We start from the raw sequence: 24853 nt of genomic DNA on the forward strand, positions 1-24853 counted from the left end.
AAAATTTTGGGTCCTAAAATGGGAGGGGGAACAGATGCAGGACATTCTGTTTAACAACATGATATCATTAGATATTGGCTACTTTGAGTATGGCTTTTTGCAGTGTTAAATATCAGAAATATAAACAATATCATTTTTTAGTAATTTGCCATTAACTTTGTATTATATCGTGAATTTCAAAAAATCAAAATTTTGTGATATTAGAAGGACACTCCTCGTATTTAGAATGCAATTTGGTGTGTCTGATATCTTTCAGGTCCAACCAAAAATACTATGCAAATGTTGCTATCTGTTTCTGTTCCCCCTCCCATTTTAGGACCCAAAATGTTGTTGATCCTCTATATTTTCCAACCCTCATCAAAGTATTCATTAGGATTGTTATACAACTTCTCATTACGATTGTTATACAACTTCTCATTGGCTAAAAGTTTTGCACCAGGCCAGCCCATGGCCAGAGGGTAACATGAGTAGGTTTGTTTCACCTTGAAGGCAAGGATAGTCTTGCAAATATGGGCCAACTTTCCCCTAGGCCATCTTATATGCCATGAATTAGTTGGACTACAACTGGTATCTTGTGGTCAGTTTATACTGCTATTTCCACATCTGTTGTTTTTATATGGGCCTTTAAGGTCTCAGATAGTGACGTTTTCACATATTTTTTGATATATCAAATTGCATTTTGAATACGATGAATATCCTTCAAATAATTTAGATTTGTGAAATTTGCGATAATACACATTTTATGGCAAATAATTAAAAATTGATATTTTTTTAATTTAACAGTCCTCGAAAGTAAATTGTATAAATCTAATGATATGTACTTAAAGTGTATGTAGCTGGGATGAAAAGCTGTTCATCATATGAAAATTTTGACCTTTCGTATTGAAGATATAGATTTTTTCCCAAAACACCAACAAAAATGTTGGTTATTTTGTGAAAAAATGTATATCTTTAATATGAAAGGTCAAAATTTTCAATTGACGGCCGGCTTTTCATCCCAGCTACATTCATTTTAAGTACATATCATTAAAAAAAAGTAGGTAATGGTGAATCCAAAAAATTTACTTCAAGGACTTGATATCCCGATTTGTCTGATGTGCTCTCAGGTCCCACAAAAAATACTGTGCAAATGTTGCTATCTGCTTCCTTAAGGGAAGGGGTATGAACGTTTGGACAGTATTTATTTTGGGACATTAGAGCACATCAGACATATCGAATCGCATTCTGAATACTGAAGAATGTCCTTCTGATATCAAATAATTTTGATTTTTGAAATTGCAATGTAATACACATTTTATGGCAAATCATTAAAATTGATATTTTTGATATTTAACAGTACTGAAGTAAACTTTATAAATCTGATGATTTATACTTAAACGTGTATGTAGGTGGGATGAAATGCGACGATCAATTGAAAATTTTGACCTTTCATTATTGAAGATATGGATTTTTTCCCAAAACACCAAAAAAAATCCATATCTTCAATATGAAAGGTCAAAATTTTCAATTGATTGTCGGCTTTTCCTCCCAGCTACATACACTTTAAGAATATATCATCAGATTTATAAAATTTACTCGAGGACTGTTATATATCAAAAATTTGAAAAATATCAAATTTTTATAATTTGCTATAAAATTTGTATTATATCATGATTTTCAAAAATGAAAATTATTTGATATCAGAAAGACATTATTCGATTCAGAATGCAATTCAATACGCCTGTGGTGCTCTCATGTCCCATAAAAAATACTGTCGAAACGCTCATTTCAGATCTCTTAATAGGGGGATCAAAAAATGTTGAGGGTAATAGTATGGGGTAAAATGTATGACACGGCATGCACATTCCAAAAATTTCGTGCACAATCTAATGATCAAGTTCTTAAAATGTATGTAGCTGGGATGAAAAGCCAACCATCAATTGAAAATTTTAACCTTTCGCATTGAAGATATACATTTTTTTCCCCAAAAGACCTAATTTTTGGACTATATCTACATATTTTTTACCTTAAAAAAATCGGGACCAATGTTTAAGGATTTTTTTTTTCTCATATCAGGACCCATGTTTGATTTTTTTTTACATAAAAACGGCTGATTTGAGTTTTTGGCCAATTTTTCTCAAATTGTGACCCATGTTTACGGATTTTGCTTGCAAAAAAAAGCGACCCATTAGAGCGGCACATCCCTGTATTATACCTTAATATATACGTTTCTATATAAATAAAAGGAAGTCGCTAAATCTTGTCCAGAAGCAGGCTCCGAGATGCTTTCACTTTCAGCTCTGATTTATTCGTACATTGATCGGGTACAAATTGCCATTAAACCATCTGACGTTCATTTTTGCAAAACTTTTCAATCACTATGGAAATAATAAAAAAATGGTCGGTTGCAAGGCCATTGAGGTCAATAACCTTATGGGTCAGGTCATGACAGCAACGCTTCCAATGCAAGCGGTGTTCAACACGTGCGGTAAGTGGCGAGTCACACACCTGCGCGTACATGGCCCCATGGTTTCACGCGCATTGTGGCGCATGGTATGGACGCACTTAATGTTGGCTTACCGCGCGTAGGCCTACGTATGTGTACGTGACCATAGACATACCACCTAGACCTATTACTGCCCATCCTTTACCACAGCGGGAGGTGAAGCCCCGTATCCAAGGTGATATTGACGGATTGACGGGGTTACTAGGCGCGGAGAAATATCTCATACATGTTTGAGGCGCTCGTTGGCGTGATTACTGCGCCGTTATCGCCGCGTCAAATGCAACATGTTCCATAGACGCGAACATGTCTGCTTGTTTGCGTCCGGGTATGCGTCCTTGTCAAATTCGTTGCCAAGCAGTGTCGGCTTCACTCACGCGAGTCAAAGTCATAGGTCTAGGTTCTTGTTTGTCTGGGTACGTGACTGACTGCTTCTCTGAGACAGTGGCGGATCCAGGAAGCTAGGAAACAGTGGCGGATCCAGGAAACTAGCGGGGACCCGCGCGAAGCGCGGGTCTCCCGCTAGTTAATCTAAAAAGGAGGTCTTATAATTATTGGCAGTTAAGTACTTGAAAATGTCAGAAAAAAACAAATTACACCAATTTTTCATAACAAACCTTTTATTATTTAGTTCACCTCAAGTTCGGTAGTTATGTCAATGCTTTTTCCCTGTTGCAAGCGTACCGACAAACCACCCTTGTACGCATGTGTGTGCTCTGTGCGGTTAACATTAAGCACGTGAATCAAAACTGTGACAACAGAAATATGTGGAAGAATTAGCCAATGTTTTCCAAAGAGGGAATACAAGTTTTGAATAGAATAGAGTTGGGTAACTTCCATTTGAAATACTCACTCCAGTTGTAGAAGATATAGGTAAAGCCATAGTACAGGGGGAGTATGGGTTTCAAAATGATTAACCCTGACCAATTACATTTGATAAACATACTCCCCATGTGGAAGATATTTCCAAAATCTTCTAGGGGTAGTGTGGATTTTAAATGGAATAGCCCAATTGTCAGCTTTGGATTGGATGGATAAAGATAGCAGCATATATTTATAAAATAAACAGTATTCCCTGTTTTCTATAACACACCGCCACATTTTATTTGCATGCCATCATATTTCGGACATAAAGAAAGGCCTTACAGCAATTATACAAATCATAATAACACACAAATGTGATAACAAAAACATCTTTATTTTGTAACAAACTGCATTATTTAATAGAAAGTGAACTTCCAAAATTTTCTTATTAGGCCAAAAAAAAAGGTTTGTCTCAAAGCTCACGAGAAATTTAAAAACAAATGTGAAATGCGATTTTTTTTAATTTTTTTATTCCCGACTTTTTTCATGGTATTTTGAGAAAAAAGCCTGATTTTCGCCGATTTCTTCTTCAGAGGATAGTCAAATATGTGAGCGAGGTTATACTGCCCTTCATCTCTCTTCATGGTGTATGTGCTTTGCTGCCTGATTTTCACTGATCCCATGTTTATATTTGTCTGTCTCTTTGACTTAAATCTTAGCCCCGGTCTAAGAAATCCGACTAGATACCAAAATGCCCACATTGTGCTGTTTTAATGGACTAGAACCCTGGGGGTCCACTCAAATATGACAATATACGCATATGCGTGACCAACTTTTTTTCAAACACCCCCTAAACGAGTTTTACCCTACCAGCAAATTTAGCCCCTTAATAAGATAATTGAATATAGAATTTACCCCCTAATGAGTTTTTGGCTAGTAAAAAATGCCCTTTTTGGACTCGTAATTTACCAAAAATTTGAAAAGGTACCCTAAACAAATTGTTCAGATTCAGAAAACTACCCTTATTCTTGAAAATCAGTGTTTTTTAGACCCCAAATGCATCACGCTTAACTTGCCTTGCCTTAAAAAAAACACCCCTTTTACTTGTTTTTTTGGTCATGCATGCGTACAGACCATTTATGTGAGTGCCCCCCCCCGCCCTAGAACAATGCTTGTGTTTAACATCACTTGCAAAATTGTCACTAAACCAATTGGGAAATGTCACCAACTTAATGCCACCTCCAAGGAAACTTGAATTACTCCTGAACAACGAGTAAATATTCGAAATGCAGCCTGTTTTATTGTTATTTGGCTTTCTTGATTGGTCACATGATGGTTCTAGTTGGGTATTAAGGCAATAGAAACAAATAAGTTTGATCTTTCGATCGACCATCGATGCTTGGTCAATCCTTATTATTTATGAAATCAATTAATTGCAGACAGTGGCGTAGATTTCTTTTTTGACATTGGGGGGGATGAAGTTGGAAAAAAATCTTGAAGTATAGTCAATCCAGCACCCTTTGGCGACAAAATTAGTTTATGATATAAATGCGCGAGAAGCGTGCGAAAATTTTTGCTATTTTGAAGCTAAACTGATGAAATATGGTGTAAAAGTAGATTAAATGCGCGTGCAAAGCGCGCGAAAATGTGCACTTTTGGGGCTAAATGTGCAAATATGAGGTTAATTTGGTCAGAAACCCATTATCAGGCGTCAACATTCGGGGGGATGATTGTATGGACCATCCCCCCCTGGCAAAATATTGGGGGGGATAAATCCCCCCATCCCCCCGGGATCTACGCCTATGATTGCAGATTGTTAATTGTGATAACATGTGAATGTGAATTTTGCCTGTATTGATATTGACCAATAAATTTACCATTTATTCTGGTTAATTAGTGATAGTACATTTTAAAATTACAAGCATCAAAGCAGCATCAGCGGTCAATCCAAAGATCGCACAAATTTGGTTCTGGTGCCAAATGAAATTTAATGATTTGAGAGTTCTAACTTTTCTAAAACTCTCAACAATGTCATTTCCATTTTGTCCAGAGGTAGAATAGTTTCTTCAATGGGCTATTCCTGTTAAAATCCATACACCATCTCCCACACAGGGGTGTGAATTTCAAGTGGGATTAATTGACGATGGGCAACTTCTTTTGAAATCTACACCCCCTGTGTGGGATATTAAGGTCATGTCTTCCACTGAGGGTGTATGAATTTCAACTGCAATAGCCCAATATCAAATAAAATGTCATCTTTACAGATAAAGTATGATGCTAACATCATTTCTTTCTCGTTGCAGCTGAAGCGCCCTCTAAGATTTTCCTCTTCCATTCTTCATAGTCATCTGTAGCACCAGATTCATCACTTGTTGTTTCTGTCTTCTTTTTCTTGATGGGACTTTCTTCTTCCTCTATACAGGGAAAAAAGTGATTCAATGATAGAGTAAAACAACTACAATGTAGAACTGTTTATGGGGTCCATTACAAATGCTTTTTACCCATCCTTTAGGTGAGGCTAAATAGCAATGGTGTTGCATCATAGGGGCGCAGGGGCAGTGCTCAATCATGCCATGTGCAAATATGGTAGTCCTGTGTGCGTGAAGTGTTCTGCCGCAATGGCGTAGTTCCTGTAAGCGAGAATATGTCAACCAAAAGTTTTCTCCTCTAACTCAAGAACTAAAGTAGCCTCGGGGCCCATACTTGGTATAATGATGGCCCATGACCCCTAGAAATTTCCTGGGGTAGCCTTGACCCCAGAGGTCAAAGGTCATGGGCTACAGGGGGCAATATGTGTAAAATTTGAAGCATCTCTAGCTCAAGAACTATAGCGCCCTCAGGGTTCATACTTAGTATAATGATGGCCCATGACCCCTAAAAGTAACGTATGGTAGCCACGACCCCAGAGGTCATAGGTCACAGGCTACAGGGAGCAATATGTGTAAATTTTTAAAACCGCTTTAGCTCAAGAACTATAGTGCCCTCAGGGTTCATGCTTGGTACAATGATGGCCCATGACCCTTAGATATTTTCTGCAGTAACATCGACCCCAGAGGTCAAAGGTCATGGGCTACAGTGAGCAATTTGTGTAAAATTTCAAACAGCTCTAGCTCAAGAACTACAGCGCCCTCAGGGTTCATACTTGGTACAATGATGGCCCATGACCCTAGATGTATTCTGTGGTAGCCGCAACCCCAGAGGTCAAAGTTCAAATTCTTTAAAAAGCAAACTAGGTACAACCTATTAACACAGTGTAGCACAATAGGTAGCGTTTTGTTAGCTACCCGTGTTTGCAATGATAACGGCCCGAATCGTAAGTCAAGGAAATTGATCACTTGACAAAAATTCCCGTAAAAGGGAATGTGTAGGCATTTTGATATTGGTGCCTAAGTTGGACCACCTCAAAAGGCTGTCAATGTGGGACATGGCGTGTGGTTGGTTAATGGGTGTTAGGAGGGTTAAGGGTTGTCACGGTTCGTAAAAAAATTTTTTTATAGATTTGGCGCCCAATTGGGCGCTTTTTTATTTTAAGTGCTATGAGGATGATACTTATATCAATTAAAGCTTATAAAAAGGGCTTCCACATAATGGTCACCAACTTTTAGATTTGTGGGCGCCTTTTTATTTAAGGTGCTATGAGGATAATACTTATATCAATTAAAGTTTATAACAAGGGCTTCCACATGGTGGTCACCAACTTTGGATTTGGCTATGAGGATGATACTTATATCAATTAAAGCTTATACCAAGGGGTATAAGTTTTCGTTTTAAGAATAGGGGAAGGGGGGTTAGGTGTGGTCACGGGCATAGATATTCGTGTTTGGTCAAACACAACTGTGGTTTCTAGTTGGCATTGTTTTAGATGGGGCAGGAAAAATCTTCAAAAGTCACCCACCGTATTTCGTCAAATAAACGCCCCGGGGGTGTTACATTTTCCCAAGGGGGGGGGGGGCATTTATTCAAGGACAATTTTAGAACAATAATTCCCATTAAAATCATTAGGTAAACTAAAAACACATGCTAAAATGACGAACTATGAACTAGAAACACTAACTTATTACACAAGATAGCATGGAAATATCCGTCAGCATTTTTGAAACATCTTGGATGAAAAAATTGGTGGGGGGGGGGCGTTATTTGAGGGGGGGCGACTATTTGACGAAATACGGTAATTGGGCTACCAAAATCGCAGGTTTGGTAACCCAAGAGTGACATAACATTAATGAATAATATCAAACATACCTTCAAATGACTTTTCCAGGTCATCTAACCAATACTTTTGTTTTCCTTTACCAGTTTTCTTGTTGTCACCTACAAGGAAAGAAACATGAAAGGGAAACAAAGAAAAGTCTTTCATTAGGCAACAAAAAAACAATAATTGCTAGCTTCTCCTCCCACGCAGGGGCGGATTTAGGGGGGCGCAGCTGGCGCGCACCCCCTCTATTTTTTGACTAGCAAAGGGCGCCGTATAACTTAAAAATACAAAATTGTAAGAAATATAAAAAAGGAACCAATTCGCCATGAACAGCAAACAATGGGCCAAAACCGTTGAGTTTTCGAGGGGGTAACCCCCTATAACACATTTTTTTTCGTCATCGATCAAAAGACGCCCCCTTTATCAAAAATTCCTGGATCTGACCCTGCCACCCACTCTCAGTGCAAGACAGGGTTGGTCGGACGTTCAATTTAAAAAAAAAATTTCATAGCCAAAACATAGGCATAATTTAAAAAAAAAGCCTGAATATACAATTTGGGATATTTCTCCACTGTATCACTTCAGAAAACACAACTCTGGCATTTTCAAAATTAAAGTTTGTTCGGTTTATATAAGGCGGAAATTATTCGGCTTTTATTACTGCACACGTCCCAATAAAGTCCCAACTCACGCTCGCGTAAATTTACATAAGCGTGCGCTAGTTACGCATTACGCAACGCACACCTAGCGTAAGCATTGTGCCCAACAGTGTGTAAGCCATTCTATATCAATACACAGCGTTATGGGTCTTATTTTTTCCGCCTGATATAAGCCAAACAAACTGTAGTGTCGGTAATCTTTGTACAGTAAAAAAACATTTTCCTGACATTCAAGAATAGGGTCGGTCGGACGACAACAAGCAAACAATATTTGGAGGCCTTAAATGTGCAAGGTTGACCAGATTGAAAGCTCCATCCCTGCCCCCTCACTTTACCGCCTCAAAACTGAGAATTTAGTATCAGAAGAAAACTCATATTTTTCTCATTGCCCCAATCAAAGGGGTACTACACCCCTCGATAAATTTGTGTCTATTTTTGCATTTTTCTCAAAAACTAATAACATTAGTGGTAATAAAAGTTATGTATATTATAGGGGCAAAGAATCCAATTACTACACTGTAATTTCAGTGACCCAAGACAAGCAGTTCGCTATTTATGATAAGAAATAAGGTACCGATAGGATGTACCTCATTTTCTATCATATATACTGAACCGCTTGTCTTGAATCACTGAAATTTCAGTGTAGTAATTGGATTCCTTGCCCCAGTAATATACATAACTTTTGTTACCAGTGTCTTATTATTTGTTGAGAAAAAAAGCAAAAATAGTAAAAAATTTACCACAGGGGTGTAGTACCCCCTTAAACACATTTAGTTCTGTTAGGGAAGATCATATTTTTAACATGAGGGCAGGCTTCAGTGACCCAGGATCCTGTCTTAACTGTGTAATCCAATAAGAAGACAATTTGAATTTTTACCCAAAAAACTTCAAGCAAACTAACATTTTAGTACAAACTGTGTCTAATAAGTTGATACTATCATGAAGTGTTAGCCACATTTCATGAAACATGAGCACATTAAGGGAACTGGAATGAGCGTTTTGAGCGTTTCGACAGTATTTTTTTGTGGGACATGAGAGCACATCAGACCTATCGAATTGAATTCTGAATACGAAGAATGTCTCTCTGATATCAAATAATTTTCATTTTTGAAATTACGATATAATACAAATTTTATGACAAATTATTAAAATTTGATATTTTTCACATTTTGATATATAATAGTTCTCAAGTAAATTTTATAAATCTAATAATTATATATTTTAAAGTGTATGTAGCTGGGAGGAAAAGCTGACGATCAATTGACAATTTTGACCTTTAATATTGAAGATATGGATTTTTCCAAAAAAGACCTAATTTTTTTTGGTTTTTTTGGAAAAAATCCATATCTTCAATATGAAAGGTCAAAATTTTCGATTGATTGTCGGCTTTTCATCCCACCTACATACACTTTAAGTATAAATCATCAGATTGATAAAGTTTACTTCGAGTACTGTTAAATATCCAAAATATCAATTTTTAATGATTTGCCATAAAATGTGTATTACATTGCGAATTTCAAAAAATCAAAATTATTTGATATCAGAAGGACATTCTTCGTATTCAGAATGTAATTTGATATATCTGATGTGCTCTAATGTCCCACAATAAATACTGTCCAAACGTTCATACCCCATCCCTTAATGGCCATTCATGCTTAAAAAATTAGCCATAAAATACATCAACAAATGTTCAGACATAGGAAGCAACTGACAATTCTGCTGCACAAAATTTGGGCCAATTCAGGTGACATTGTTTTACTAGCTACTCCTATCCTAATATTGCTAATTGTTGGCCTACAGACATTACCGGTATGAGTCTCTTTTCAATTAAATTAGCTGAAATTATTTGATTTCAAAATTTTATGAACATGCCTAGTCCTGTTTCATTTACAAATGGTGTGAAGAAGGTCCATATGCACAAACTAGTTAGACCGGGTCTAAAGTTAGACCTGGTCTAAGTGGAATCTAGTCCCATGAGAATGGACATTTTCCTTTACATTTGCTGAAGTTATTTTGTATTATTTTTGAACACTGCATTAAAATATTCCTACTCTAGGAAGGAAATAAGAGCAAAGGACCATTCCTGGTGGAACTTAATTCCAGTTATACCAGGTCTAACTTTAGGCTCGGTCCAACTCTTTTGTGCATATGGACCCAAGGGTCAAGTATACTACAGCTGAGGTTATTGTATACAGAAGACACACTTGCAATAATCAATTACAATGGTAACAAATAAATTACTCACCTATGAGTTGTGTAGCATACTTTTCTAAATCTGTACATGTTTGATCAAAGGTTGACCTTTTGACCCCAGCGGTGGCCACCATTTTGGTTTTGTCTACCTTGACCTTTTGATGCCTGTATTGATGAAAGGAAAATAGAAAAAAGCTACAACCATAAACGATCAGTGGAGTCAGTCATGCTCATTAATCCAGCCTTGTTTGTTTGTTTTTCTGATCCTTGTTCGTTTATTTTTCTGAGTTGGGAAATTTCAAAAAGATAGACAAAAATATGCTTCATCCCTGGGGGATAAATTGTGTTAGTTTTGATCAATTTCGAAATTTGAGCTAGATTGAGGCAAAATTGGGCTATTTTCAGACAAAATTGAGAAAATTTTGAAAAAAGGACCCATCCATATACCAAAATTGGCTTAGAAAAAGGGGTTATTGTTATACCAAAAGGCTGAAAATGCTAACCATGTTTGCAGCACGTCCCCATATGGTCATTTCATTTTGAGTACCCCCGCGCTTCACCAAGCTGGTAACTCAATCGTTACTAAGTGAATTTAACATCTTTTATATTTTGCAAGCTTCTTTTTAAGCATTTGTCCTCGCATATATATGCATGCAATGTCAAGCGTGTACATGCATAAGACCTTGTGCAAAATAATACCCGCTGGACGGTTAGCAGTATGTTTAATTTGTAAAAGGAACTCTGCTAAACATTATAGCATAATTTAGGTCACATGATCATATACGTTAGGCAACTGCATCAATTTCATGTCCTGCTTTTGTTACAGAACTTACTTTCATTGGGGAAACATGGTGCGATGACAAAATTGTGGTCAAACTGGAATTCATGTACAGTCCAACCTCTTTTATCCAGCTATGAGAAATGGGCTATTCCACTTAAAATCCACACTACCCCTGTGGAAGATTTTGGAAATATCTTAAACAGGGGGGGATTATGAATTCAAATGGAATGAACATGTCCATCAGGCAGATCCATTTGAATTTCATTAACCCTCTGATAAAGATTCAACCTGAATCTTCCACAGAGAGAGAGGGTGAGTTTCAATTGGAGCTGCCTAATGTGTTCATTCGATTTGAAATTCATACTTCCCCTGTTCAAGATATTTACAAAATTTCCACAGAGGTAGTGTGGATTTTGAATGGAATAGCCCAATATGGACTTCCACTATTTGGAGGGGTGCTTACATTGAGTGGGTGCTAGTCGGTTGAAAATAATCGCTGTCTGGGGACATTCAAACGCCTTAAAGCCATATTATAACATTTCTGTAAAAATAGATTAGTATTTATTTTCCATAAAATGTTAGCTTTTACTGTCAGATATGTCCCTTTTAATTTTGAGCCGAACAAGTGAGGTAAAGCATAGAAAATGGGAATTTACTACTAGCGCCCATGCATGTTACTCCCGCGGTTGTAATGCGGTACGATCCTCAGGGTGTGTGTGTATGTGTATCCCGCACGCCGTGTACGTACTGTGCATACGTGTGCGACTAATATTTCCATCGTAATAATAAAACGCCGGTGCCATTGTTTTATGCAAAATCTCGGATTTTGACAAAACTACAGCACCTAAAGTCTTGATTTTTGCAGAGTGACTTTATTGACTTAAGTACATTACAATCGTGTAAAAAACAGAATTAAAAACGTTTTTGAGGGCAAATTCTCCTCAGCAAAGGTTATAATATGACTTTAAGTTTTCCCTGATTTTGACTGTTTTTCTTAAAATCTGAGTTTCCCCAGTCTGGAAAATGGATTTTCATTTTCCATGAGAGACTGAGAATCCAGTGGTAATTTTGCCTTACACTTACCTACACACAGTATACAATGCAGCTAATGTGAACATTGGTTTACTAAAGTCTATATCATTGTCACTTACCTACACACAGTATACAATGCAGCTAATGTGAACATTGGTTTACTAAAGTCTATATCATTGTCACTTACCTACACACAGTATACAATGCAGCTAATGTGAACATTGGTTTACTAACGTCTATATCATTGTCACTTACCTACACACAGTATACAATGCAGCTAATGTGAACATTGGTTTACTAAAGTCTATATCATTGTCACTTACCTACACACAGTATACAATGCAGCTAATGTGAACATTGGTTTACTAAAGTCTATATCATTATCACTTACCTACACACAGTATACAATGCAGCTAATGTGAACATTGGTTTACTAAAGTCTATATCATTGTCACTTACCTACACACAGTATACAATGCAGCTAATGTGAACATTGGTTTACTGAAGTCTATATAACACTTACCTACACACAGTATACAATGCAGCTAGTGTGAACATTGGTTTACTGAAGTCTATATCACACTTACCTACACACAGTATACAATATAATGCAGCTAATGTGAACATTGGTTTACTAAAGTCTATATCATTGTCACTTACCTACACACAGTATACAATGCAGCTAATGTGAACATTGGTTTACTAAAGTCTATATCATTGTCACTTACCTACACACAGTATACAATGCAGCTAATGTGAACATTGGTTTACTGAAGTCTATATCATTGTCACTTACCTACACACATTATACAATGCAGCTAATGTGAACATTGGTTTACTAAAGTCTATATCATTGTCACTTACCTACACACAGTATACAATGCAGCTAATGTGAACATTGGTTTACTGAAGTCTATATCATTGTCACTTACCTACACACAGTATACAATGCAGCTAATGTGAACATTGGTTTACTAAAGTCTATATCATTGTCACTTACCTACACACAGTATACAATGCAGCTAATGTGAACATTGGTTTACTGAAGTCTATATAACACTTACCTACACACAGTATACAATGCAGCTAGTGTGAACATTGGTTTACTGAAGTCTATATCACACTTACCTACACACAGTATACAATATAATGCAGCTAATGTGAACATTGGTTTACTAAAGTCTATATCATTGTCACTTACCTACACACAGTATACAATGCAGCTAATGTGAACATTGGTTTACTAAAGTCTATATCATTGTCACTTACCTACACACAGTATACAATGCAGCTAATGTGAACATTGGTTTACTAAAGTCTATATCATTGTCACTTACCTGCACACAGTATACAATGCAGCTAATGTGAACATTGGTTTACTGAAGTCTATATCACACTTACCTACACACAGTATACAATGCAGCTAATGTGAACATTGGTTTACTAAAGTCTATATCATTATCACTTACCTACACACAGTATACAATGCAGCTAATGTGAACATTGGTTTACTAAAGTCTATATCATTGTCACTTACCTACACACAGTATACAATGCAGCTAATGTGAACATTGGTTTACTAAAGTCTATATCATTGTCACTTACCTACACACAGTATACAATGCAGCTAATGTGAACATTGGTTTACTTAAGTCTATATCATTGTCACTTACCTGCACACAGTATACAATGCAGCTAATGTGAACATTGGTTTACTGAAGTCTATATAACACTTACCTACACACAGTATACAATGCAGCTAGTGTGAACATTGGTTTACTGAAGTCTATATCACACTTACCTACACACAGTATACAATGCAGCTAATGTGAACATTGGTTTACTAAAGTCTATATCATTGTCACTTACCTACACACAGTATAGACCACTTTACATTATTGTTTATCAACAAAGGCGAGGGATTGGTCTGTCGATATGCCCGAATGAGCCGCGTCACTGTTCAATGGCTTTCTTGTACTATATGAAATGTGGTGGGAGATTTAAAATACACATGCCCTCAGCAGACTACGATGCGCACGCACACTGCAGGGCAAAGAACAATGGAAAATACCATAATGCGTGCGCATACTGCCGGGCAATGACGTCACATGTCAAGTGGTCTATACAATGCAGCTAATGTGAACATTGGTTTACTAAAGTCTATATCATTGTCACTTACCTACACACAGTATACAATGCAGCTAATGTGAACATTAGTTTACTAAAGTCTATATCATTGTCACTTACCTACACACAGTATACAATGCAGCTAATGTGAACATTGGTTTACTGAAGTCAATATCATTGTCACTTACCTACACACAGTATACAATGCAGCTAATGTGAACATTGGTTTACTGAAGTCTATATAACACTTACCTACACACAGTATACAATGCAGCTAATGTGAACATTGGTTTACTGAAGTCTATATAACACTTACCTACACACAGTATACAATGCAGCTAATGTGAACATTGGTTTACTTAAGTCTATATCATTGTCACTTACCTACACACAGTATACAATGCAGCTAATGTGAACATTGGTTTACTAAAGTCTATATCATTGTCACTTACCTACACACAGTATACAATGCAGCTAATGTGAACATTGGTTTACTGAAGTCTATATCATTGTCACTTACCTACACACAGTATACAATGCAGCTAATGTGAACATTGGTTTACTAAAGTCTATATCATTGTCACTTACCTACACACAGTATACAATGCAGCTAATGTGAACATTGGTTTACTAAAGTCTATATCACACTTACCTACACACAGTATACAATGCAGCTAATGTGAACATTGGTTTACTAAAGTCTATATCATTGTCACTTACCTACACACAGTATACAATGCAGCTAATGTGAACATTGGTTTACTAAAGTCTATATCATTGTCACTACCACTTCTTGTAATGTAGTCAGACTTGTATCTGATGGACAAAAACAAACAATATGAATTTAACATGAAATTGGTACATGGTTTATAACGGGGAATAGGGTAACTGGTTTTCCTCAGTAATGGTTACCTGTAGGTTTGGGGTGATAGGAAACATAGTTTGCCATATTTCCCTTTTAATCAGGGATTAGGGTTAGGGTTAGGGTTAGGGTTAGTTTAGGGTTAGGATTAGGGTTAGGATTAGGGTTAGGATTAGCTTACACGAAATAATTACATGAAGGATCGACCATGTTTAGTCTACCCTTGAGTTAGACTACTTTATAGTCTCATCTCATATGGCGGACTGATAGCACTATCAACTACCATCATTCCTCCTCCATACCGATCATTATTTTCAATCAATATAAAAAACTAGTTGAATTCAAAGAGATTAATTTTCTTTCAACATGTTTGTCAATGACAGGATTTCACAGCAATTTAACTACAAACCTTGAAAGAATGTCTCGTGCCAAATCTACAGCTCCAATGCAACCAAACTGTACTGCCAAATCTCTCATGCCATGGACTTGTTGTAAGTCTAGCATGCTCTCCAGGGTTTTGTAGGATGATATATAAATCTTCTTGCTGACACCTGCAAGTCGAATTGCTTCTTTCTGTGCACAAAAAAAACCAAATTAGACATTTTGAAGACCCTAATTAAATTGTTTATACCGGTACTTAAAAACAAAAGTGTTTGAATTAAAGCCCAGCACAAGGTTTTATCTTCCCTGGCCTGACATCGGCTGCAGAGCAGGCGACTACAAGTTTCCTCCAGCTACATCGGTATTGAGCCATTGCTGATAGTTGATCTTGACTCAGCATGCTGTCCATATCCCTCAAAAGACACTGGATGTATTTCCAGAACAAGATTCTTTGCCGTCCGGGTTTCCTCTTGCCATGAGTTGGGACATACAATGCTTACTCTTTTACTGGCTCGTCGTCAGGCAAGCAGAGTATATGCCCTACAAATTTCAGTTTCGCAAAGTCCTGGCTTTCTCAACAAGTGGCGCTGTCTCTGTCAGATTGTTGTAGATGGTAGTATGGTACTCTGTCTACTCTGTTGATGTTCAGCATAATACGGTAGCAGGATGTGTCAAATGAGTTGATTTTATTTTCCATATCCTTAGAGATAACACAAGACTCACAGCCGTATAGTAAAACTGTGACGCAGGTTGTGTGAAACAGTTTAACCATGGTGGAAATTGGGATGGTAGGACTTTTCCACAGTTGCTCTAATTTCCAGAAGGCTGTCCAAGCAAGAGCTTTCCGTCTCTTCAGGTCACTAGCACTGGATCCCACCATGGAGCCCTGGTCTGACACTCTCCTGCCAAATCTAACCCGAGCCAGAAAATTAAATATATATCTTCCTCAGTACATGTAATCCGATCTGACCTGACACGACACTGTACTTTCAGCCGAGACAAATATAACTTATGATTTCATATAACTTATATTCGATCGTCTCAGCTTTCACAAGACAGGTCTCATCCGGGGTCTCATCATCTTGAAATCGTTGAATATATGCTTGGGAGTCTGCAATATGTGGGACCTTAAGTTTCTCTTCTGGAAGACAGTTTGATTGAAATTCCTTTCCACTATTCGCTGTAGAAGTGACGTAATAGATGAATACAATTTTGACTATATCGCCCTGCACTACAAGCAGGTTGCACTCATAACCTGTGTATGTCTGCAATCACAGATTGAATACAATACTGCTCTTTTCAAAGATAGTAATCTTACAGGTGCAAGTGATCAGTGTGATATGGTTCAATGCATAGGTACTGTGTGAATGTTGTAGTGCAGGGCGATATAGTCAAAAATTGTATTCATCTATTGTTATGGTAGTTAAGGAGATTATTACGTCACTTCAACATCAAATTCCAATAAGCATAATTGGATGACATGGATTAAGCTCCAAGATGCCTCTATTGTTATGCAATACACCCCACTTAACATGCCCTTAGTCTAGCACATTGCATACTGAAAGTACAGTGTCGGGTCAGATCGGACTACATGTCATGGGAAGGTGTCTGGCTGTGCAAGAAAAACACTTAATTTTCAGGGTCGTGTTAGATTTTGCGAGCGAGTGGATTTTCAGGCCAGGGAAGACAAAAACTTTCTCTGCAAGACTTTAAGTCCGTTAGAGAAACCCATAATCTGGCGTTCTTTGTTGGGTTTAGTAATGCCTGCGATAGAGTTTACGTTCCAATTTTCTTTCCCGACTGCCGTGATGAAAGTGTCTTTTTTTAATGTATCAATTGAGGATCAGGTGAACAAAAGATGTAATATAGGAATAAGAAAACCATTCCTTAAAATTGTGGCTTCTTACAATGTAGTACTTGAGTTCACACATGAATGTGTGGAAGGAAAAAATTTGTGCATCTGTTAAAGAAACCCATGAATAGAGTAGACAGAAAAATATCGTCACTGGGCGGGAAAAACCTCATATGTACTTTTGGCCCTTGAACATGGATAAAGCCTTGTAGGTGTAGACTTTATATTGAAGAGGTTGCTTCATCCATGTTCAAGGGCCAAAAGTACATGCAGGAAACACTGCATATTTACTTTTAGCCCTTGAAAATGGATAAAGCCTTGTAGGTGTAGACTTTATATTGAATGGTTTGCTTCATCCATGTTCAAGGGCAAAAAGTACATGTGAGGTTTTTCCCGCCCAGTGACGATATTGGCTTTATGTCATGTCTGGTATGAATTACAGAGGCAGTGGCAAAGCCAGGTTTTCAGAACAGGGCACAAACTTGTGAATCTATTGACGGAAATATTCTTTGCTGACTGAAATTGTGAATTGTTGACCCCATTCTTTTTTTTCCCAAGGCGCTCAAGAATGTAAAAAATGTTGGGGGTGAATAGCCAAACTACTTTTGACCGGATTGCCTTTGCATTATCACACAATCCACAAGAAATGCACATTTAACATTTAGCAAATAGTTCTCTTAAGGTTATTAATTATTTTAAACTGTTGTGATTTGGTAGTTCACAGCATCTTACGAATGGTAGTGAGCTTTGGCAAAAAACTGCATTGCTCAATTCATAGGGAGCGTGTAGAAGAATTAAAATATCACAGATGTACTTTTATAGGTGCTGTGGTTCTTGAGTTACGTTGTAAAGAGGGCTGAAACAACAACACTTTTGTAAAACGTACATAACTCATTAACAACAATAAATTAAGCAAGTTTGCAAAGTATACGATTTGTAGAATGAACTTTTGCAAAACATCAAGGTGTTAATTTTCAATAATATATTGATCTAGATAATGGAAATCGATTTTTTAGGTTGCTTCGACCAACAATACCTCGTCTACCCTTAATTGTGCCAAAATTTTGCTTTATTTCTCCCCTGGAGTGCTGGTATACACAAAAAATTGTGAATTACTGGGGATACCAACCCCACCCCCACTGGCTTCACCACTATTCTCAGGTACACCATCCTTATACTTACTCTATCTACATGGTGATGCAAGCTGGTAGCAGCTAATTCTATACACATTACAGTACGACTGGTCTCGTTAAGGCCTAGATTCGAAAGACTGCCCGAAGTACAACGCACATCACACAGACGATTCAATTCACTGGCTTTTCTGCATGAAGAAAAAGTAATAATAATTTGAAGAAACTAAATTAAACATCTAATTGCTAGACATGGATCAGGAAAATTCCTTGACACAGAACAGAAACCTGCCAGATAAGATATCTTAAACTTCCCACAATGCATTTCTTCCATTTTAATTCTCTGTTCTGATTTGCTATCTAGTGCAACATGGGTCAATAGTAACAAAATGTACCTCAATGAACAGAGAAAGTACAGCACTTGTAAAACATGTTTATTTCTTGACTATTGACCAATGTTTAGCCAGTCTATTATCAACATGAAAACAAAGGGAACCTGTCTAAAGTAACATTAGGAATGTCATTTACTGTACGGTGATTCATCATCGCAAAGGATTCTGGGAAGGGTAAAATATCTTCTCTAGTACCAGAGTTAAAAGTTAAGCTTGTGGTTAAATCACAAAATAATGTCATGGTATTGATCCAGAAATCTATCTACTATCCAGGATGACATCAGGCGGCGAGTGGCATGATCGATCCAGCATGTGAAACCGCCCGGCCGTATGGCATTTTCCATATACTCGGTTAGTTTTGTGGGGTTCATTATCAATTTTTAGCTTGTATTTATATTATTTATTACCATAGGGCCTATTTGTTTGTGATATTTCAAGCGTTTTAAAATGTCAAAATAATCCCATTCAATTACACGGTTGACGATGGAAATTTACTGAATTTAGAGAATGCACGGTGCCCACCAACTGGATGACATGATAGTTATGGTACTGTACTGTGTGGCTAGAGATAGAGATGGAACTATAGTATAACTACTTCAGTCACTCAATTCAATTGTCACCAATTTTTCAAATGTATTAAAACAATAAGCTAAATTCAATAATTGAGAACAAGAGTGCATAAAATTCTTGGATGGGAAATGGGATATACTAACACAATTCACAACTGTGGGAATGAACTTTGACTGATTGTGAATTCCTTTGATTTTATTTTTCATTTACAACATTGGTAGGTTTAAACTATCTTTGTTTATTGAAATGAAAGTTCTGTGGAGTCAATCAGATCCAACAATTGAAAAAAAAATCAAAAAAGGTTCTTTTAAAAGTGCAAAGTTTCAAGTTTGTCACCATTGAAGTACTGTGAGAGCTTGGCCGTGATATCCCTCAGATTTTTACCCACACAAAGGTCACCTAGCCGTCCCAGTTCGAACCCTACTGCACCCGGTAGCGCGCTTCACCCGCAATTCGCACAGCAAGTCATTTATTCAACCACAATCATCCAAGGACTGATACAAATATTCCTTCAAACCTCGGTCCATTAGGCTAATGAAAGTCAATGTTATGTTTAGCGCAACATTTTCATGGGCATACTTTGGGGGGCTTTGGGGGCGCCAGCCCCCTGGGGTAATAGCAGGGGGGGCCAAAACGAAGGGGCGGTGGAAGAAGAAGGGGCGGCAAAAAGAATTAGTAAAGAAAAAAGGGCTGATATAATGTTTCATATGCCGTTTTTATTGTGTATTTAATATATAGAGGGGGGTGGGTGTATGCCAGGCAAACCTTAATTTTAAAACACATTTGCTAGTCAACCAAATTCGCCTAGAACACAATACATATTTTACATGGAAATTTAAAAGAACAGGCTGGTCAAGGAAACCTACATAAATATGTTTTTTATACTTCACTTGACCCAAATATGTGCACATCCATATCAAAAGGATGCACTTGTCGGCTGCTACATGTGTCTCTTTTTACATAATCAGTTAGGAACAAAAACACTTGAGACTAATCTCAAGTGGAGGTGATTTCAAATCATCCCCAAGTCACATGGTTTGAGAGTACAGCTAGAACATTCCCTAAACCATGACTTTGGGATGATTCGAAGTGACCTCCAGTTGAGATGAGTAGGCCTATGGTATTTATTCATAGTTATTAAATGTAAAAAGAGACACATGTAGCAGCCGACAAGTGCATCCTTTTGATATGGATGTACACATATATGATTTTTTTATGGTGATAAGACAATCGCACATGGAATATTAGAGGGATTTTGATAGCAGTTCCATAAAAAAAAAGCTGCTATCATCATGAGACTAAAGATCTAGAAACACCACCGAAATGCTGTTTTGGGGAATTTTGGGCCTGTTTCAAAACCTATATAAACATGTCGGATGGAATTTGATACAAAAAGTGGCAGCTATTTTTGATCTAAAAGGAATGAGTAACTGTTGGTTCACATGGAGTTGACTACCTTGTAGGTATATTATGTCATAACATAAAATCCAGAAATTTCCCCCACATATTTCGTCATGGTCACAAAAACTGACCATGTCGGATGGAATCAATAGAAATAGGGTTCCCCATCTTTTTATACATACATGGTTTTTCTATCGAAAGTATTAGTAAAGTCAACCAAAATGAACACTTAATTACAAGACAAACAACCATTGATTGTAACTAAATGATTGAATTTATTCAAATCGCAATGATTTCAGAACAGCGCCCTCTTAAAATACATCCATGTCGGATGGAATTGGGCATGTCGGATGGAATGCCAATGTTGACTTTATGGGGTATTGTATTAATTACTTTCAATTTGTTAATCAAAAATATGCTTTGGCAATGCACTTTCAATTTCTGTGTGAAAGAATTTTTTTAATTTCTTCATTAAGGTTTCACAGTGAAAAATATGACAAAATTCCATCCGACATATGCTTTTTTCCTTCCGACATGCTTTTAGAATACTGTTTACAATTCAAATTCATCATTCAGCAAGGCTTGGAGTTGATTCAAACTATGTAATTATTGAAATATTTTGCATTGTTGATTTTTATTGCAAAGTCTTAGACACATTGATAGACAATATTATTAACACATGGGAGGTCACTTAAAATTTAGTACCACCACAATATTCTGTACCAAAAATGGGGCTTTCCATGGCAAAAACACACACAACGTGGAATAGTTAAAATAAAATGTTCAAAACAACTCACAAAATATACAGAGGAAACAACTGAACTTGTCCACAATGCTCGCATTTCAAGATGCCCTTTGCCAGGCCCGTAACCAGGATTTATTTGGATGGGGCTGATTTTTAAAAGGTGGACTGGGGCGGATTTTGAAAAAGTGGATGTTTTTGTAAAAAAAAAGTGGTAAAAAAAAATTTTTTAGCTCGCTACGCTCGCAAATGGGAATTTTTTGGGTCAGAAGAGGGGACTTTTTTGGCATTTGCCCATTTTGGGGGGGGGGCATCTTCCCCCCTTGCCCCTCACCTAGTTACAGGCCTGCACTTTGCTAAAATTACGGCCTAAATTCATTAAAAAGAACTTATTTAGCTATATACCGTAATTTATCAATCTGTGGACCAGATAAATGTGAAAATCATTGAGAGTAGCTTTCAAATTATGTGAATTCCACACCCAACTGATTAGGACCGCATGATAACTAAATGATTCCATATAGCTGAGCTCAGTGGGTATTGAGTTGTGTTGTTATGTCATATCTTTAAATGCTGTATACAGCAAACATTTTGAGGTTACCCCATCCATTTAATTAAATTTTAACTTTAACATCAAGTCCCCAAGCCAATATTTCTCAGAAATGTTGCCCAAGGACATATTTTCAACATACCTGAAGTGAATGGAGAAAATGTCTAACATTGGTTTTCGGGGGGTGGGGGTCAAAATGTACAAAAATGTACAATTTGGGATTTTGCATGGGTAATATCTCAACTAAAAGTATTCTAATTAATAGGCTCAATATGGGATAAGAGGAATGTCTCACCAAAGGACTCTGACTGACAAAAAATGGACACTAAAATTATGTTTACTTTTGGAGTTCTGCCCCCCGCCCCTCGAAGTTGGTCCTGCATGGACGAAGTTGCATTTTGAGGGCCCCATATCTTTTAAAGTAAAGGACGTACAAGTTTTCTGATGGCAGATTTGAATTCTACACAAAAAATACCCTAGGATACATATTTTTCAAAGTTGTATGGGGGTCCCTTTATACATTTATGGCCCTCCAAACATTGTCTTTCACGTTATGATGTGTTTTTTATACTGGCCCCCCCCCCCCTAAATTTCAAATTGCTGCCACAGGAAACAAAATGGTGTATGAAGCTCAAATTTTCAGGATTTTACTTTCTCACCAATATCTACCACCACACAAAAAAAAAAATATTGAAGCGGTGCACATTCCTGGATTGGCTCTTTGAATTAAATAGATTCCATCCGACATGCAAGAATTCATGTCGGATGGAAAATAATCTCGGCTTTTATATATTCTTTATTTATAGCTTCAAAGTTTAAAGTAATGTGGATTCCAACAGAGTACTAAAATCCTTGATACCTGAGAGTAGAATTTCATTAGGAAAACTTGTCATTGTTTTGATAAAAAACTTTAAAAGTATTATGACCATGTCGGATGGAAAATTTTCTGTGTCCATATTTTGCATTGGATAAAAATTAATATGCAAACTGAACTTTTCTTAATTGGTTTATTCATATATGCATTATGTACTTCTAATTACATATATTAAAACTTTTCAAATTTAATAAAGTTTATAACTTCTGAATGGGCTTGAAACTGGAATTGCTGAAAATTCCTTCCGACATGCTAGTAAATTGGAATTCTTGTTAAAACAACACCTAAATATAAAATATCGACAAAAAGTGGAGATTTTTTGGGTGTATTTTAATAGAGGAGATGTAAAACCACACAAAAATAGTCATTTCCACAATCCCTGACCAAATTTAAATTTGAACCATAATGGTGACCAGTTTTGAAACAGACCTATATCTGGTTCCATACAGCAATACGCAGTATTGCTGTCTGGTAAGCAGGTATGCAATTGAGACGTTGTGAATTGAGACGCCGGAGCCGGTCAAACACAGAGGACTAGCCTACATCCCGTATCCTACTATCACTCAAACAAGCAAATCTCTTCACGAATTCACTCACCTTGCGATCCTACATCATCAGTTGAAACAAACATCTAAGTTTCCAAAAACAACTTTGTCATTCCTCAAAACTACAAGTAACTTCATTAATAAAAAATTGAAATCATACTATTACCCGTTATTGAAAATTTTGTTCGATTTATGTGAACCAAAAGAACGCACGGGTCGAGTTCAGTTTACCAAAATGGTAGCTCCTGCCTCCTGGTCACCTCAGATATGACGCGTCAGTATCAAGCTGCTTATTAAACGGTGGATCGGATTGGTTGAAATCAACGCCACGCTTTTTGACCTTACAGGGTCAGAGATATGCATATTCATGTATGAAAACAGCGATGCGGATATAGTATCATCACCGAGAACTGAGAATTGCGACATTTTCGATGTTTGTACCGGGGAATTTCAGACACGGAGACTCCGCGGAGATTTCGAAAAATTCGTCCAAAGGTAACCAAAGGGTTGGGGATCGCATTTTTAACTATCACTAAATGTTTCAGAATTGAGGTCGGCTAAAAAGTAGACAGTTTCGGGGACTGTAATTGGTGTAGATGTCACATTTTGAACAGTGAGTGATAAGTGACCAATTTCATGCTCAGCACAAGTGACTATCTTTACACAGGGTAGAAACAGACCCTTTTGCTAGCAGAATCTTTTTGATGAAAGTCAATCTTTGACAAGATGTAACTTTGCTACGGAAAGTGCTATGACAAAAAGGTTTTCAGTTTTGGCTTTCTTTACTCAAGGGCTTTAATTTCAAAATTTGATATATAAAATGATGCAGTTTGATGGCAAATTTGAATTCACCTGGCATACCTATATTATATGAATGCCTCTGTGCCACCTGGGGACCGTCCATGGGAGAACAGTGCCAGTGCATTGGTCACCCCAGTTTAAATAAGAACGGCCAATGCGTGAGAGTTGACAGCCCTGATATCATGGATATCATGTCTTCAATCTTCATGATAAATAAACTAAAGTTATACTTCAGATGTACATGATGTAAGCTTAAAATCATAATGAAATAAAATTAGCTAGACCAAAATTAATCGATTGTTTTACGATAATTTACCTTACTATCTTTGGAGAAGTAACGCCCAGTTTGTCAGCAAGTGATTTTGCAACTTTACTATCCATTTCAATCCTTAAAAACTATCTAAATACCAGATCGAAACGAAATGCACGTCACTAAAATAAATATTTCTTGAAAAAAATAATGAAAACATAGTACGCGGG

General features: G+C 37.0%; 1 protein-coding gene across 1 annotated transcript; it reads right to left on the bottom strand.

The window, feature by feature from the left end:
- Positions 1-4936: 4936 nt before the first annotated feature.
- LOC140146760 (origin recognition complex subunit 6-like) lies at positions 4937-24853 on the bottom strand. Its single transcript, XM_072168636.1, has 7 exons — positions 24690-24853; positions 18551-18689; positions 15545-15708; positions 14994-15089; positions 10386-10498; positions 7529-7597; positions 4937-5700 (listed from the first exon to the last, which is right to left on the bottom strand). The coding sequence occupies exons 1-7, from the start codon at positions 24752-24754 to the stop codon at positions 5570-5572; spliced, it is 777 nt and encodes a 258-aa protein (XP_072024737.1). The 5' UTR covers positions 24755-24853; the 3' UTR covers positions 4937-5569.

Source organism: Amphiura filiformis, chromosome 2, assembly GCF_039555335.1.
Source record: "Amphiura filiformis chromosome 2, Afil_fr2py, whole genome shotgun sequence".
Classification (NCBI taxonomy): domain Eukaryota; kingdom Metazoa; phylum Echinodermata; class Ophiuroidea; order Amphilepidida; family Amphiuridae; genus Amphiura; species Amphiura filiformis.

Excerpts from the sequence above, each read along its gene's own strand:
- LOC140146760 (XM_072168636.1), bottom strand. The coding sequence starts at position 24,754 with ATGGATAGTAAAGTTGCAAAATCACTTGCTGACAAACTGGGCGTTACT. Across the intron at positions 15,709-18,550 it reads TGCATCACCATGTAGATAGA|AAAGAAGCAATTCGACTTGC; the intron begins GTAAGTATAAGG and ends TTTTGTGCACAG. Across the intron at positions 10,499-14,993 it reads GCATTGTATACTGTGTGTAG|GCATCAAAAGGTCAAGGTAG; the intron begins GTAAGTGACAAT and ends TCATCAATACAG.